This window comes from Hoplias malabaricus, chromosome 1 (assembly GCF_029633855.1).
Source record: "Hoplias malabaricus isolate fHopMal1 chromosome 1, fHopMal1.hap1, whole genome shotgun sequence".
Classification (NCBI taxonomy): Eukaryota; Metazoa; Chordata; class Actinopteri; order Characiformes; family Erythrinidae; genus Hoplias; species Hoplias malabaricus.
The window spans coordinates 15352313-15370218 of NC_089800.1; the positions used below are offsets into that span (position 1 = coordinate 15352313).

General features: G+C 39.0%; 1 protein-coding gene across 2 annotated transcripts in view; it reads right to left on the reverse strand.

Annotated features, from left to right (window-relative positions):
• Positions 1-532: 532 nt before the first annotated feature.
• The window catches only part of trpa1b (transient receptor potential cation channel, subfamily A, member 1b), a 29010-nt gene continuing 11636 nt past the window's right edge, over positions 533-17906 (reverse strand). The window contains exons 9-28 of one of the 2 annotated variants that reach the window (XM_066667702.1): positions 17130-17178; positions 16876-16975; positions 16099-16199; positions 15594-15763; positions 15012-15176; positions 13344-13458; positions 12647-12813; positions 11712-11802; positions 11206-11265; positions 10521-10619; positions 9596-9666; positions 8963-9128; positions 6083-6169; positions 5208-5377; positions 4629-4758; positions 4304-4486; positions 4125-4193; positions 3720-3827; positions 3144-3259; positions 533-1961 (exon numbers count right to left, since the gene is read on the reverse strand). In XM_066667702.1, the coding sequence (XP_066523799.1) occupies positions 1763-1961; positions 3144-3259; positions 3720-3827; positions 4125-4193; positions 4304-4486; positions 4629-4758; positions 5208-5377; positions 6083-6169; positions 8963-9128; positions 9596-9666; positions 10521-10619; positions 11206-11265; positions 11712-11802; positions 12647-12813; positions 13344-13458; positions 15012-15176; positions 15594-15763; positions 16099-16199; positions 16876-16975; positions 17130-17178 (2416 nt within the window). In that variant the 3' untranslated portion in view covers positions 533-1762. Of the gene's footprint in view, positions 1962-3143; positions 3260-3719; positions 3828-4124; positions 4194-4303; positions 4487-4628; positions 4759-5207; positions 5378-6082; positions 6173-8962; positions 9129-9595; positions 9667-10520; positions 10620-11205; positions 11266-11711; positions 11803-12646; positions 12814-13343; positions 13459-15011; positions 15177-15593; positions 15764-16098; positions 16200-16875; positions 16976-17129; positions 17179-17906 lie in introns of both variants that reach the window. The other variant, XM_066666975.1, reaches the window with a different exon arrangement.

Genomic DNA, 17906 nt, shown 5'->3' on the forward strand with positions numbered 1-17906 from the left:
TAAAATACAAAGGTTTTTTGGGACGTACAAAATTGGTTCAGGACTCTGAAATTTCCAGTCGCTTGTCCGACTGTGTAAGTTGACTGGGGTCCGAGGGTGGGTCTGTGGTAGCGCAGGCAGGCCATTTGTCCCCGTGAAAAAAACCCTCTCACGAGAAAGTGAGAATCACTTTAATCAAGTTGGTCACATCTCCTCACGCTCGGGACCTTCACCAGGCCGTTTTACTGCCCTCATCCAGTGCAGGTGCAGATGAGAGCAGACTTTACTGAATCTGTGAAATCAGCTTTTACAGCCAGAATTAAATCAGTGTGTTATTAACACTGCGCTGAATCAGGACATAAATCTGAGCCAGGCTCAGTGCAGAAAAGCTCTTCTAAAACTCTGGGCGTCACAGTAAAATCTCTTTCACATGCTTTAAAACAAGGACAGGAATGAGTTACTAATGCATACAGGAAAATGTAAATCATACAGAATAAAAATGACTGAACAGTAATGAGCAAATAAATCATTTTTAGGTTTAATGCAAATCAGGAAGAAATATATGTAACATACAGAGTGATTGTTTTAAATAAAAGAACTACAGGAAAGAGCAAGGATTTTTTTTATTTATAAAAAAAAAACAGATAAAAGTAGTTAAAGATTAGTTATGAATATTAAATAAGTTTAAATAACCCACCTTTTATGGAGGGTCCAGCTGTTAGATCTAAATCAGGTTAAAGTCCATAGCTGGACAAATTAAAATACCTTTATCCAGGGTTATATGGAATATTTACTAATTGACAGAAATATAAAAGCACCTTAACCACGTTACAGGAACGACAGAGATAATCATAATATTTTACATTTATTTCAGAGACTTTTAAGTTCATGTTTTAGTGAAAATAGAATTGTGATATTTTCACCACAACATGAGTCGTGTCGTTTGGCATCTGATGTGTTTAGTCTTTATTACCTGTGTGTAATAAAACTAACTCTAACCTTAACTCTAATATTGTTAAATTTAGTTGGAAGTAAGTGTTAAAGTCTTGAAATGGCCGAAGAATAACTGTCCCATCAAAACTGTACTCAGTTGTTGCTAGGCGGATTACAGCTAATCTGCTCTCCTATTGGTTAGCAGGCTACATATTAAAATAACCACCAGCGTCATTAGAAAGTGACAGAGGAATCAACGAATCAGGCGTCATCTCAGAACTAACGTATCAACAGACATTCAAGTGGTGTATTAGCAGACAGTTTTGTAGAAGTGGGTCAATTTTGTTAGTTTTTCGATGAAGGTCCAGTTCTGAGAGGCACAGACCGTCTCGGTGTACTTTGTGATGTATTTTGTCCATTATTAACGATTATTGTCTTTTAGAACGAGCGCAAAAGTGAATAAACAATATCAGACACTGACTGTGTCTTAGCACCTAGTGCACATTGTTTAACAATGTCATGGTTTTTTATTCTTTATTTAATGGCATTTAAAAATGTGTATGATGTACAGATATATGATATTCTGTGCACTTTTTAATTTTTTGTCTAATCACTTTGTTTTAATGTGTATTTCCCTTTGCTGATAATAGATGGTGATTAGACAGTTAATACAGTGACTCAGTATTTTGATGGTTGAAGGGAGTAGGGAGCAGGCAAGGGATTTGAACACAGCCCATGTTTGGCTGATTAAGAGTAATCCTGAGTTGTGACATACTACAGCTTTAAGGTCATATTAAAACACTAATGTAAACTAAGGTTAATATGTAATTTATGTTTCTAGAGTCAGGGGTCATTTCTTGACAGTGAGGGCCTGGATGAGCGGGACCCATCTGGACCTGCGTGCGGAGCAGGAAGGGGCCGCTGAGGCGATGGCCCTGAAGTCTTGAGGACCGTCGTTTTCATCCGCCTCCAACACAATCTCCATCTTCTGGATGATCAGTTTCAGCAGAGAGTGCTGCTTCTCCAGCACAGAGGAAATCTCCTTTAACCTTCATTAAATCAAGACAAAATGACACAAATATTAAACCACAAACATCCACACAGACGCCACACACAAATACCTTCAGCTTTACAGAACCTCAAGAGGACAGAGCAAAAACAGTTAAAAAGATCTGTGGGGGTCCTGACCATTGAAAAACAAAGGGTCAAAGCATTTAAATGAAGTATGCAGAGCAACAAACGCACTACAGTCTGCTAGTCGAAGACTACAGAGTGACCGGTGTGGTCAGTGGAGCTGAGAGTGTGGACAGTGAGTGTAAAATAATTTGGGTTTTTGTGTATTTCTCATTTTGAAACAAATTTTTATGTTTGTAATTCAGTGAAAATGCAGTTTTCTTATTTTGTAGTGTTTTCTCCAGTTACACAGGTCATAGAACTTGTGTAATTCTCTTCTGTGACATTAGACGGCGCTCTAACACTATTCTACCCACAGCAGTGTCACACAAATAGGCCCCAGTGTTTATTACCGTCCAAACCATTATGATCATCACAAACTATAATAGTATTATTATATATTATATAGGGTTATAGAGAAATACAGTAATTCTGTAATAACAAGAGTCTGCAGACCCAGCTCTGCTGCGTGGAGTGACGGGGTTCCTCTGGTGTGTGGAACAGTGGAACTGTTCTCTGGAGTGATGGGGTTCCTCTGGTGTGTGGAACAGTGGAACTGTGTTCTCTGGAGTGATGGGGTTCCTCTGGTGTGTGGAACAGTGGAACTGTGTTCTCTGGAGTGATGGGGTTTCTCTGGTGTGTGGAACACTTGAACTGTGTTCTCTGGAGTGATGGGGTTCCTCTGGTGTGTGGAACAGTGGAACTGTGTTCTCTGGAGTGATGGGGTTCCTCTGGTGTGTGGAACAGTGGAACTGTGTTCTCTGGAGTGATGGGGTTCCTCTGGTGTGTGGAACAGTGGAACTGTGTTCTCTGGAGTGATGGGGGTTCCTCTGGTGTGTGGAACTGTGTTCTCTGGAGTGATGGGGTTCCTCTGGGATGAGTTGGAGTGCTGAACTAAGCCTCCAGCTTTAGCCCCTGACCCTCACTGATGATTTTGGCTGTATACCATCAAACTCTGTTTAAACTCTAAACTCTCATGTACCTGGGAGATGAATAAACAACTGAAGAATGGGATGAAGCAGGTGTTTGGAACCTTCTGGTCACCTGTGTCCACTCACCTGTATTTCTGCTTCATGATCTCTCTCTCCAGAGGGCTGTTGTGGTGGGAGGTTGTGTTTAAACGAACCCTAACTTCATTTTCTCCTCCAAAATTCCAGAACTGCTGGATCATCCCCTGAACAACAGCATTAAAGTAGCAATCAGCTGTTTATACATTCACACACACATATATATAAAAACTAGTAAAAATATAAAACAAATAAGAAATATAAGATGATGTTTTTCTATAAAGTAGTAGGTGTAAGTGAGTTTGAAGAACAATGTTTTGTTCAGATTCTCCTTGATTTGCATGAATTTGTTAAATCAACAGCACACTTTATTTAAAATCATAATTTATTATCCGCTAAAACTAGGTACTGGATGATAACCTCAGTATATATATTTATATTTATTATAATAAATTAAATGAATTATATTTTTATTTATTATATTTATTTCATTCGATTTTATTTTTTATATATGTTATGTGTACTGTGTTGGTGTGTATGTAAGCGTCTGAAACGCACTCATTTTCTTGAGGGATGAATAAAGTGTATCTGAATGTTTAAAATGATAAAGGAAGGGGTTTAACTGACGTAAATCCTGGTGCACTTCTTGTTGGGGTAGAAGGTGATGCTGGGCTTGTCGACTCTCTTCATGAACCAGTACGGCAGCTTCTCCTCCAGAGTCGTGTGGAGGTTAATCTGAGAAAGAAGGACATAGAGCCAGAATCCAACATCAAACAGAGTGAAAATGTGGCTAACAGACGCAGGCGCAACCAGTCATTTACTCACCTCCAGAACTTTTTTATTGTTACATTTCTGTTATAATGAGCAGAAATATGTTGTTCCTGGTATAGGTTCTTTATAGGGTGTGGGGTGGCTATGATGAAAATAAGGTTAAGTGCAGAATCTCTGACACATCCAGGACACTAGGTGTCAGTGTAATGGCATAGTTTAGTGCAAAAAGTCCGATTCCACCTTTAAATTTATTTTGGTCACCTGCATCGCGATCCTCTTCAGCGTTGCATTCCTCTGAACTTCAGCAATATCTCCCACTGCTAGACCAATCTAAACACACCCAGAGAGAGAGAGAGATCTAACATATCAAACACTCTGCACAATAATTTTGTATCGTTATATATTTATGGTATTATTATGATTTTAATTAAAATCTTTACCATGAGGTTCATGAGGAGGATGGGCATCAACAGGACGAAGAGAACGAAGACAAAGTACGTGATCTCAGGAAAAGAGAGAAGATCCTGTTCAAACGCCTCCAAGAGAGAGTTCTGATAATTCAGCTCGCCCACTGTCATCACAAACGTCTGAGCCAAGGACAAACTGATGGAGTTAAACTCCACCTGAGGAGGGGACACATAGTAAACATCTCAAGAAATAAACATATCACATCAACGTGTAGTTACAGGCAAAAAATTACAGGGAAATAGATGTGTCTGCATGTGTGTGTATTTGTGTGTGTGTGTGTGTGCACGCGTGTCTCACTCGATGGAGCATCAGGGCGTGGAAGGACAGGCCGAACGCCAGCAGGAGAAAGACGAAGAGGACGATGGTGCTGATCAGCGTTTTGATAATTTCCCCAAACATCACGACGTAAATACCAAAGCGCTCAAATCTGACAAAACACAGGATTAAAATCACATTAAAAGGTGCAATCAGTCAGTTTTTCCTCCAAAAAGTAGCAAACCATATTCACTTTAATATTCTAGAAAGCTCAGCTTTCAGGAGATTAAGAACCAGACTGCTCTGTCAGCCCCGAATGGACCAGCTCATGCTCCAGAATGGCCCCCCCACAAGGGGGTGGCCATGATTTAAAACAGGCTCAGTACAGAACCTCTAACACATACAATCCACTAGGTGTCAGTATAATGACAGTTAAATAAGGTGAGGAAGAAACAGTCAAGCAAAAGTTAAAAGGTGATTGATATGTGGCATGTCCAACCTGGCAACAGTAACTAGGACAGGGCCCATCTGTGGGAGGAGCCTGGAGAAGATGCTTGGTATGTGGCTGTTACATTTGTGTTATTTAATTCCATGATTAATGAAACTGTAATGTAGCTGCACCTCTGGAAGTAGAGCAGGAAGTTGATCCAGGCGAAGAGAATGGCCAGCGCTCCTGCCTCCCAGTGCCATTTATTCTCAAAACCGAATATCATCGGGATAACGAAGACCAGGGAGGACACGGCCGTGGCCCAGTCAGACGGGTTCGACGAGTCCATGAAGTAACTCAGACGCTTTCAGGAGGAAAAGTGGCAGAAACTCAGTCACAGGCAGAGAGCAGAGTCTGAACTTTAAATACACCATATTTATAATTATTGCCATAAATTAATCTAGCATATCATCAACAATAGCAATAATAATATATATTTTTTATTTTCCATTATTAATTACACTCATCAGGAGGTGAAGCATCAAACTGATACATCAGGCATCCCATAATATTCTCAATCACAGCTACAAACTCACATCCCATAATACTCTCAATCTGATACAGCCACAAACACACATCCAATAATAATGATTATCAATCACTCACTTCTAAAAGGTACTTTATATACAGTACAATATTTCATTGACAGTTCAAATAATTAGAATTCACCATTCCACCTTATATGGTCCAGCATTTTCATTGGTTCACTTTGTTTCCACTGCACAGATGCAACAATGAAACTGCTGCACCATTTAAGGTGGAGTGGTAAATTCCAATTATTTGAACTGTCACTGGTTGAAATATTGTACTTTACGTAACCTGCTTTTAGAAGTGTCTTATCATTATGGGATGTGTGATGATGGATGTATCAGACTGAGATTATTATGGGATGTGCACTGATGATGCAGAGCTGGAGGGGTGAGAATATTATGGGAAGTGTCATGGTCACTGAAGGACGATTTATGGGCAAGAGTGGAGAGGATAGAGGAAGTGATGTCACTGTCATTACCTGCTGAGCCATCTGCACCACCTCCTTACAGATCGCATAAACATTCATCACCAGAACCATCACCATGCTCACAGAGAGCAGAGAGTTCTGCTGAGAAAACACAGAGAAACACAGAGTGAAAACCATGAGAAAACAGAAGCAGAGAGAAAACTGTGAGACCATAAAGAAACAGAGAAAACAGAAAAACCAAAACATAAAGAACCCTTGGAGAAAGTGATGTTTCTGAGAAAAGAAAAACACAAAAGTTTAATAAACATCCAACATGAAGGAAAATCTCTTTACCTTACTTTAACTTACTTCTAAAGTTAAGGCCATTTTTGCATTCTCTTGTGACATTAATATTTTGGAGAAACATGTTATGGTTTTTTTGGGCATGAAGCTGAGAGATGAAGACAAGACACCCAGCATCCACCCACAGATATAGACTCCACCCATGAGAACATCCATGGGCCCAGGAGCTGCAGAATACCATTTTTATTGGCTATACAAAATTTAGCATGAATTAGGGCTTAGTTCTTTTAAAGTATATGAAAATGAGGGCAAATTGAGGCGTGTGTTTATGTAAATCTCCTGAAGCAGATTAATGAATTTCACAGACGGCTTGTGATGTCGTATGACAGTTTTAATGAATCAGACTCTTGGAAAGCTGCACAACTCCGATGAATAAAGGCCAGTGTAATTACAGGACGATTAAGAGATTAAGGAGATTAGAAATTGTGTGTAAAGTTTTCGCAGTGCGTATCCTTGAGAGTGAGAGGTGATGGATCATTATGAAAGTGACCGGACGAGGTACTGGGGCAAGGACGAGGCTGTTACCGTGGGAACAGATATGAGACGATGATGATGATGAAGAGCGTAATGAATAACAGCTCGTAAAATGGACTTGTCAAAGCAAAGGCATCAGGGCCACAAGGCCAGGTGAATTATGGGCCGTCAAGTGTGGAAAAGGAGAGACAGGAGAAGGTTAATGTAGGAGAGTTACATCATCGAGACCCTTTTAGAAACACAGGCACTTTACCTTCAGCTGCTCTTTACATTGTGTGGACATTTCAACATTTCAACCAAAACATCACAATTTAACAGTGTCTAGAAACTCTCAGAAAGCACTGACTAAACCCAGTTAAACAAGACCAACTCTGTTCTGCACCCAGTAAAACAGGACTAAATCTTCTATAAACACAGTTAAACAGGGCTAAATCTGCTCTAAACCTTGTTAAACAGGATTAAATCTGCTCTAAACACAGTTAAACAGAGCTAAATCTGCTCTAAACCCAGTTAAACAGAGCTAAATCTGCTCTAAACCTTGTTAAACCGGATTAAATCTGCTCTAAACCTTGTTAAACAGGATTAAATCTGCTCTAAACCTTGTTTAACAGGACTAAATCTGCTCTAAACCTTGTTAAACAGGATTAAATCTGCTCTAAACACAGTTAAACAGAGCTAAATCTGCTCTAAACCTTGTTAAACAGGACTAAATCTGATCTAAACCCAGTAAAACAAGACTAAATCTGCTCTAAACCTTGTTAAACAGGACTAAATCTGCTCTAAACCCAGTTAAACAGAGCTAAATCTGCTCTAAACCTAGTAAAACAGGACTAAATCTGCTCTAAACCTTGTTAAACAGGACTAAATCTGTTCTAAACCCAGTTAAACAGAGCTAAATCTGCTCTAAACCTTGTTAAACAGAGCTAAATCTGCTCTAAACCTTGTTAAACAGGACTAAATCTGATCTAAACCCAGTAAAACAGGACTAAATCTGCTCTAAACACAGTTAAACAGGACTAAATCTGCTCTAAACCTTGTTAAACAGGACTAAGTCTGCTCTAAACCTTGTTAAACAGGACTAAATCTGCTCTAAACCCAGTTAAACAGAGCTAAATCTGCTCTAAACCTTGTTAAACAGGACTAAATCTGATCTAAACCCAGTAAAACAGGACTAAATTTGCTCTAAACCCAGTTAAACAGAGCTAAATCTGCTCTAAACCTTGTTAAACAGGACTAAATCTGCTCTAAACCCAGTAAAACAGGACTAAATCTGATCTAAACCCAGTAAAACAGGACTAAATCTGCTCTAAACCCAGTTAAAGAGAGTTAACTCTTTTCTCTCTGCTGTGAAACCTGGGGGTGGTAGTGCTCTTTAAGGGCTGACCACATTCGCCTGTGAGAGAAGCACACTGTGATGTAATTGATCTTATTAATAATAAAATAGCATTGTGCTAACTGTGAAAGTCAGGGTCTAAACTATATATTTCATTTCAAAGTGAAGCTAAACTCCTTTAAACTCCCAGAAACTGCAGCAGTTCTCCTCCTCCACTCATCCATTTTTCATCAGTAAACATCGGAGGCTGCTATTTCTCAGAAAGTCAGCATCTAAACTGCCTTAAAACAAACAAACAAATTCTGACTCTGTGAATAATGAATGATGCTGAACTTTTTCCTCTCAGCGCCAAAACAGAGTGGTGGAGGAAGCTGTAGAAACCAGGCTAAACCCAGTAAACATCTCTAACTTTCCTCTAATGTTATTATCTTTTATTCCACTATATATATATATATATATACACACCTTCCTCCCTCAGTAGCATTTAGGACGTTTCAGACACCACCTAAAAGTCTACTGATGCTCTGATTCACTGCTCTGAGGGAAGAAGGTGCAGAGTCATGTCTGAGTCAAATGTTTGAATAATATGCTTCCTGCTTTAGTTCTGTTTCCTTTAAATGCTTTACGTCTTTGGATTAAAACATATAAGGGTGTTTGTATCCTGGAAACGCTGTGACGTGTTTCTGCCTTTAAAGCGTGTCTCAGACCTGAAGCGGTAGAGATGCACTTGATGAAATATGAGTGTATCAGAGATCCGTTTTGAAGTGAGGGTGCTGCAGTACCGTTCTGAAGGATGCAGTTGCTGTGGCGATGGGCGTGGTGTTAGCGTAGCCTTTAGCGTAGCTGCTCTGCGCTGGTTTGAGGTTGATGATGAGGAAGGTCAGCGGCAGGAGGCCGAGCAGGTACACAGCCAAATTCACTAAATGCACTTTACTGCCGTACGCTTTCCTGACACAACACACAACACAAACACAACACTACATATTACATCTCTCTCTCTCTACCGCTCTCACTCCCTCTTTCTATATATCACCCCTTCCCTCTCTCTCTTTCTCTTGCTCCCTCTCCCCTTTTCTCTCTTGCTGCCATTCATCTCTCTGTCTTGCTCTCTGTCTCTTCTGCATTTTCTTTCTCTCTGTTTCTCTCCCCTGTTCTCTCTCTCTCCCCTTTTTCCTCTCAATCTCCATCTTTCTTTCTCTCTTCCACCTTCTCTTTTTCTCTCCTGTTCTCTTTCTTTATCATTCTCTCACTGCCTGGCTGTCTCTCCTGCTTTGCTCTCTGACTGTCTGTCTCTCTCTCTATCTATTGATCTCTCTATCTCTCTACCACTACAAGTTGAGTTTACACTCTGAGCGGTCAAACCATTTCAAAATGATAAAACTAACTAAAATCTACCGTGCTTTCATCGTTCTTACCATTTCATCTCGAGGTATTTCTGACAGACTGGGTGTGTGAGGAGGTCCAGGTGATTGTATCGGACCATCGCCTGGAGACAGAAGGTAATTTAATGTATTAATAAATGTACTAATTATTATAAAGCCATTTAAACAATCTACAGGTAGGTTTAAATAATCGAATATATTATCTATAACATATAATCTATAATAATCTAACAACTGTTTCAGAATCAGAATCAGTAAAACAGATGGTTTTAGTTTCGTTCCGTTGTTCTCTTGCAGCAGAGTTCTTTGTTGTTCGGAGGAAAGAGCTGAGTTTTGTTTTTATCCTGAAACTTTTCTCTTTAAAACTCTTTAAAGAAACATTTATAAGGTTCAGTTGGATTTTTCCTTTTATAAAGAAGCCCTGTTTACTGGGGGAGGGGAGTTCAGGGCCAGAGTGAAGACCCTGACTGGATCCAGACCGAGAAATAAATAACATCAAGCTCTAAAGCAATATTCATCTTAAAAAATTTATCTGTTTTTCTACACAATTATTATTAATTAATTTACGTCACAGTCATTTTCTCCAATGATAATTATCCATTTTATCATAAAGACATTACACTGACACCTAGTGGCATGGATGTGTCAGAGATTCTGTACAAGACCCATTATACACATGGTGGGGGCCCTCTCTGAGGAGAATAAACTGGTTCATTCTTCATCTCCTGAGAGCAGCGGAATCAATAAACACATTAATATATAAATAGTTTTCTGACCTTTTGGAGGTAAATTGATTTAAGCCTAATCTTTCTCCTATTTTTCAATAATCAATAATTAATAATCAATAATAATGAATGAACTTCAGGAAAATACAGTAGTAAAATATGTTCTCATTTCTCATTGTTATTTTCCTGTAAATTTGCAGCATGAACAGAGTAAAAACAGAAGTAATTCTCACATTAAGAGCCGCCAGAGGCTGGAAATTCATCGTCTTATCGACTTTAGCGAACTTTTTCAGCTGAATTGGAGCCTGGAGCCACTTAAAATTATAAGTGATCTGTAAAATAACAAAATAAATGTATTTAAAATAAAGAAGGTAAAGTTTTTATTGTCAGAGACAGTAACATCAGAAAACAGAGTTATATTATGTATTGTGTTGATTGTGAAGTGTGTTGGGTCTCTCTAAAGGCGATATGAAAGTGTAACACTAAATAGATGAATAAGTAAATAAATAAATGGCTGTAAAGTTGTATATATCTAATATTACAATTGTATATACAATTATATTACAATTGTATATATCTTATTACAAGATTGTTGTAAGAATATGAGATTATTCAACTAATTTCTAGACATTTTCACTTGTTGTAAGAAAAAATGCCTTTTCCATCTCTATTTACAGGTAAAAAATAAATGATCTGATTTATTTTCCATTATTTATCAACTCAAATAGCTTTCATTGGAATAAGAAAAATTCCCTCTGGATAATATCTCTTAAAACAACTGGAAATATATGGAATTGACTTGAATTATCTTGTAACATACTTAATTTAACGAGGAATGTTCGAAGGTGATTCTCTGCAGGGTACACTGTGTTTGAACTAAAAGCTGTGTTTAAAGGAGGTTTGCTGTAGTTTATTTACGTGGTAGTTGATGTTGTTTGGGTCGTGGTCAGATTCAACCATGCACAGGTCCAGAAGATGCTGCAGGGTAAAAAAAAAAAAAGATTTATTGATCAATGCACAGACTAATAACTGAACCACTGAAACACATCTCATCTTAGAGAAATCATCTTGAATCTAATCATTAATTGTAATATTTCTCAGATTGTTGTTAAACATTTATGGCTCTATTTCAGAACAATTTCAATTGTTTTAAATTATTTTATTTAAAAAAAGAAACTTGAAACAAGCAAAATTACCTAGAAATATGTAAATAATATGTAAATAAATCCATATCATTGAGATTTGAGCTGGTGTCACATACTAGAGATTTATTTTGAATGAATACTTATCAATCAAAAGTGACAGAGAATTTCATTTTATTCAAAATAATAATAATATATTAATGTTCTTACTGAGATGTTGGTTATTTATTGCTGTGCATCTTTAGTGATGGTGTTAATACACAGTGAAATGTGCCGAAGTACCTTAGTGGACTCTGGGAGGAACTCGATTAAGTCCATAACCACACAGCGGAGATTTGAGCCTCGTTTAAACAAAGATAGAGACTCTTCGGATCTGTAAGGGGTCAGTGGATGGGAGGACAGATGGAGGGATAGAAAGATGAGAGAAGAGGAGGAAAGGTGTGTACAGAGGGAGAGAATAAATCATTAACAGACTCAGACGTGTTGAGGAGAGTGAGAGGAGCGCTGCTGATCGGACGCTGTAATGAACCAGTGAAGAACATCACATTGAACAGATTAGACCTCCAGGACTCAGACTTTAAAGGGTTCAGACCCCCATTGTCACACAGTACACACTTTAGAGTCTGAGCAACAAACACAACCTTAGGAAGAACTAATCTAACCTAATAAAATCAGATCAGATCTAATCTAATCTAATCTAATCTAATCTAATCTAATCTAATCTAATCTAATCTAATCTAATCTAATCTAATCTAATCTAATCTAATCTGACCAGGGTGGCACGGTGGCGCAGCAGGTAGTGTTGCAGTCACACAGCTCCAGGGGCCTGGAGGTTGTGGGTTCGATTCCCACTCCGGGTGACTGTCTGTGAGGAGTTGGTGTGTTCTCCGCGTGTCTGCGTGGGTTTCCTCCAGGTGCTCCGGTTTCCTCCACAGTCCAAAAACACACGTTGGTAGGTGGACTGGCGACTCAAAAGTGTCCGTAGGTGTAAGTGTGTGAGTGAATGTGTGTGTGTCTGTGTTGACCTGTGAAGGACTGGCGCCCCCTCCAGGGTGTATTCCTGCCTTGCGCCCAAGGATTCCAGGTAGGCTCTGGACCCACCATGACCCTGAACTGGATAAGCGGTTACAGATAATGAATGAATGAATGAATAATCAGATCTAATCTAATCTAATCTTACCTGATCTAATGTGGAGGTGTGTTTGCGTAGGACTCACCTCTCGTGCTCGATGGTGGCATTAGTGACGTCTTTCTTGCCGTTTCTCACGGCCTCATGGAGAAAGGAGGCGTCGTTGTTGTTGAGGACAATCTGAGCTCCACGGCTCAGCAACAGCTTCACTGCAGCGACGTGACCCTCCCGCGCTGAGACGTGCAGAGCTGTGTTCTGTCTCGCAAACAGGACAATAATCACATTCACACACTCACCAAAATCTCCTTAAATATGGACTCTGCCTCTCACGTCCCTCATCCTGAGATCACTGTCTGATAATCTGATTATTCTTCTTTGTCTACACTGTTTTTCTGGTTTAAAAGAGTTGTGCTTTAGAGAGAAAGGGTCTTATTCCACATCTTGAAACCTCAGACAGAAAAAGGAGAATAATAAGATGCAAGTGAAGTATCTTATCTTATCGTGTATCGTGATGTTGCATTTTTGTGGCATCGGAAGACCTTTGGTAAAATTGTAAGTGCTGTATTTCTAAAACAAATCTGTACACACCATAAAATTAAAAATTAAATTATGTAGTAATTATATTACACTATATATTATATTATGTTATGTTATATTATATTTCCGCACTTCCATCTGGAAGAACACTGACAAAATTCCTATTGATTTTTGGCAGCTGCAGCACTATGTATTGGTAGTGTAGAGTTGTGAGGTGTTTTTAAAGTGTTTTTAAGGTGTTTATTAACCCCATCCTCATCAGTGTTGTCCAGGAGTTTGACATTAGCTGCAAGGAGGATGATCATGGTCTGAGTGAACCCCTCAGCCGCAGCGTGGTGTAAACACGTCCATCCTTTATAATCACTGCAGAAGAAAAAGGAGACACACAAACACATCAATAAATCCAGGATTAAAGGTTTAAACTCATTTTAAAATATAAAATAAGGTTAATGTTATTAGTTATTGAGATGATCAGTCCCCTAACGCTGATGTTTTTTTGTATGAAATCTTATTTTAGGACCTTTTTTTGGGCCAAAATCAAGATTAAATGTGTTGTTCAAGGGTTTGAATTAATTTATAATTTAATGATGATACATTAATATTTATTGTAAAACCCATGAAATCAGTTTCAACCACAAAATTTAATATTTGTCCAATTTTAAAGAATTAATCAGTCATTTGTTCTCATTAGAAAACAGCAGTTACAGCAGATTCGGCGCTGTGCACAACTTTGTGTCTCAGAGTGAATGTAGATCTGAATCTCTCTGTGAGAAAACAGTGCAGAAACAAAAGTCAGACCCTCTCTGAATGTAGAGTGTGCCCTGTCCATTGCATCTCATCCCCAGACCCTACACCCTTCACACTCAGAGTAATGATACTATGAAGAGGAACTGAGACACTTCTGAGATGCCTCTCACTGGTTTCAGTCACTTTCTCTTTCTTCTCCGTTCTTATTTTCTCTGTTTTTACTCAGTGCTCTTACTTCTCCGCACGCATTGTGTCTGTTTTGCTGCGTTTAACCTCGTCTTTGCGCTCTCACATAAACACGGGTCCAGCGCTGTGATTGGACAGACTCAGACGAGGGGGCGGGGTGATCCTAAAGTCTCTGCACATGACGTCAAAAATGGAGCAGACTCGTTTTATCCCATGTTTTGTGACTTAGGCAGCACACAGAAAACTGACTGGGTGGGTCTTGTTTCACGGTGTGTGGGTCATTGGCTAAATAAGTTAATGCACTCAAAAAGTGATTTTTTTCAAACTATGTCTCTTTAAAAAAATGTTAGGCTCAGCTGTGGTGAGAGAAAGTGGACAGAGAAATGTTTGTGGCGATATCAACAACATGAACTCATTAGCGTTGAAATATTTAAAATGTAATTTGGCTTTAGAGGCTGTCTTTCCCACAAAAACCACAAAAAACAAGGATTATTTGCTTTCAGCAGCCTCTGTAATGGACAGAGGAGATGTGGCAGACACTTTCTGAGGCGTCTTTAAAAGCTTTTATCCATTACAGCTGTATGTTGTCCTCCTCCTATTTAAAACCATGGGTTATCCACTCAGCTCATCAATTGCTGCTGCGACCCTTAAACCCTTTTAACTCCTCTGCTTCTGTTTAGATTCCTGAACTCTAAGCTGCATTCTCTTTGTAATTCACAATTTAGACTGTGGAAGACCTCTCCTCAAAACATCAGCGACAGCACAATGCTATCATTATATCATTAATGCTATCATTATCAACAAACCTAAAAAACTTTTTACAGTTACCTTACAACAGACTGATCAAACAGTTCTGCGCAGGAGAGTTAGCTTGTAGCATGTAGCATTATTGATAAAGAAATCCTAGTCAAACCCACAACTCCTTATGGGCATGACACTCAGGACATCAGAGGGGTATAATGATAATGACAGAGTGGTCTTACCTCTGAAACAGCGCCCCCCGGCGGAGGAGCAGATCCACTACTTTAGTGTGCCCTCCTCTGGACGCAAGGTGGAGGGGAGTCAGTCCGTTTTCGTCTCCTTCGTTTAACAAACGAGAATCGCTTATCGTCTCCAGGAGACGGATACAGGTGTTCAGTCGCCCGTATCTGATCATAAACACACAATAAATGATCAGTAATCAATACCTCAATCAATCTGATCTAAAACACAGAGTACACAAAAACACACAACCAATCACAGCATTTCAGGTGTTATATGTAAATATGTTAAATAGATTTTCTTCTATAACATACATTCTTCTTAATTTTAAAATACAATGTTTATTTTTTATTATTATAGATGTATTTCATAAATAAATACATTTCATTATATTACATTTAAACACATTTAATTATATGATTTTATAGAGTTACTGTGCTGTTTATGTCATGTTGTTTAATGCTTTAACAATATTAATGTAATTTTTTTATGCCAATAAAGCTATACTTGAACATGAAGTGCTAGGATGCTAATGCTAGTTAGCTTAGTGCTAATTCAGCGGAGTGAGAAAGTGAAGTCCTCACTCTGCTGCGAAGTGGAGTGCGGATTTCTTCTCCTTGGATTTGCGTCCGAGGCTGATTTTGAAACTGAGCATGTTTTTGACGGAGTCATGAATCCCCAGTTTACAGGCGTAGTGCAGTGGAGTGCAGCCGTCCATGTCCTCATCGCTCAGCAACTTCGTCACCGCCTTACTCTGCACCACACCAACAACACAAACATCCTCCATTAAAGCAGCCATCTGTCATTGTCACTAACACAAAGCAGCACAAAATGTTTCTTATTCATTATTGTTACATTTCTATAAAAAAGAGGTGTTTTTCGTCCCTGGACCACGTAGGATTAGCCATGTACAAAAGAGGGTTTAGTACAGTATCTCTGATACATCCAGGAAATTGTGTCAGTTTAACAGCCGTTTGATATCCAATCCACAGTAGCCAATACACCTACCAACGTGTGTTTTTGGACCGTAGGAGGAATTACATGTGGGAGGAGTTACCTGTAGGAGGAATTACATGTGGGAGGAGTTACCTGTAGGATGTGGTCAGGAAGATTTTTCAGGCCTTTGGGTTGGAAGATGACGAGATGGAGGAAGTTACGTCCAGCTTTGTCTTTGACTCTAAAATCTGCCCCTGGTGAAAAACACAGTGGTAGAATGATATTAATAGATCCTTAAATGACACTACTTTTATAGTTTGCTAATTTAACGGCAGCATCTACATCTCTGGGAAAATACAGTTCTATCTGGTTTGTTTATGTTCAGAAGCTATACATTTTTTAAGGTGGAACGTTGTGTTTGAGGAGAAAAATGTGTTTCTACATGACTGAAGTGTAAATTGTCTTTAAGTTCTTATTCACTGTTTGAATTTCCACAGAAACTCATATGTAACTTGAGTTATTTAGTTTTGTAGCACTTTCAGTAATGCAGTTAGCCATTTCCCATGTTCCTACTTAAATAATGTGAAACTAAGTCAAAACTAAGTCAGTATTATCCACCTATGAAGGTGCAGAAAAGAGAATGCAGAAATAGAAAAATATTCTTAAATTTTTTCATGTTTTTCAACATTTGGAGGACTCTCTCTTTGCCATGACTCTGCTGTGAGAAAAAAAGAACGCCTAGCCTACCGGACTGAGACACTTTGTGTTTTTACCCATTTACAGACAGTGGGGCTTCAAGAAACACATTAGACCAGTTTCCAGCGCAAACCGACAAATGGCGAAGAAACATCCACAGACTTTTTTAAAAAAATGCGTTATTTTATAATTATTTAGTAAAAATGACTGACTGCACCTTTAATGGTAACATACCCTTGGAGAGCAGAAATGAAACAGTTTTCCAGGCACTGCATGTGGTCGCCAGTAGCAACGGGGTCAGACCTTTACAGTCAATACAATCAATATCGGCTCCCTTTCGAAAAGAAAAGCAGATAAGCGTCAGTGAGAGATGAGCTCTGACACTGTTCAGAGTGAAGAGGATCAACCTGACGAACTTTAACCTGAAAAACATTTAAACCTAAAAAAACACTGTTTATAACTTTAGAAAACTGCTCTGAGGAGTTTACCTTCGAGACGAGATACTCCACCAACTCGACATGATCAAATAACGTCGCTCTGCCACCAGGAGAGAAATACAGGAGAAATTAATGAGAAATTAAACACATCAACGAGTAAGTGTGGTTTCTCCTTGTTTAAAAGGTTCTGGAGTGACACGAACTTTTATGAAATAAAAAAATTTAAAAAACAATATAATAAATATATACAAATACTCAACAAATACAGTGGGTCAGAGAAGAGCTAATGATTTTTTGGGATTTACAAATTCATATCTGTATAGATCATTATTTAGATCGGTTTTATTTAAGAATGTATTCATGATTGTTATGATGCATTTAAACTCAAATGAATGTAGTCATATTATTTTAATTTTTTTTAAATAAATGAATACAATTTTGGACGGCACAGTGGCACAGCAGGTAGTTCCGCAGTGAGACAGCTCCAGGGACCAGGATGTTGTGAGTTCGATTCCCGCTCCGGGTGACTGTCTGTGAGGAGTTTGGTGTGCTCTCCCTGTGTCTGCGTGGGTTTCCTCCGGGTGCTCCGGTTTCCTCCCACAGTCCAAAAACACACGTCAGTAGGTTGATTGGCGACTCAAAAAGTGACCGTAGGTGTGAGTGTGTGAGTGAATGTGTGAGTGTGTGTGTTGCCCTGTGAAGGACTGGCGCCCCCTCCAGGGTGTATTCCCACCTTGCGCCCAATGATTCCAGGTGGGCTCTGGACCCACCGTGACCCTGAACTGGGTTACAGATAATGGATGGATGGATGGATGGAATACAATTTTG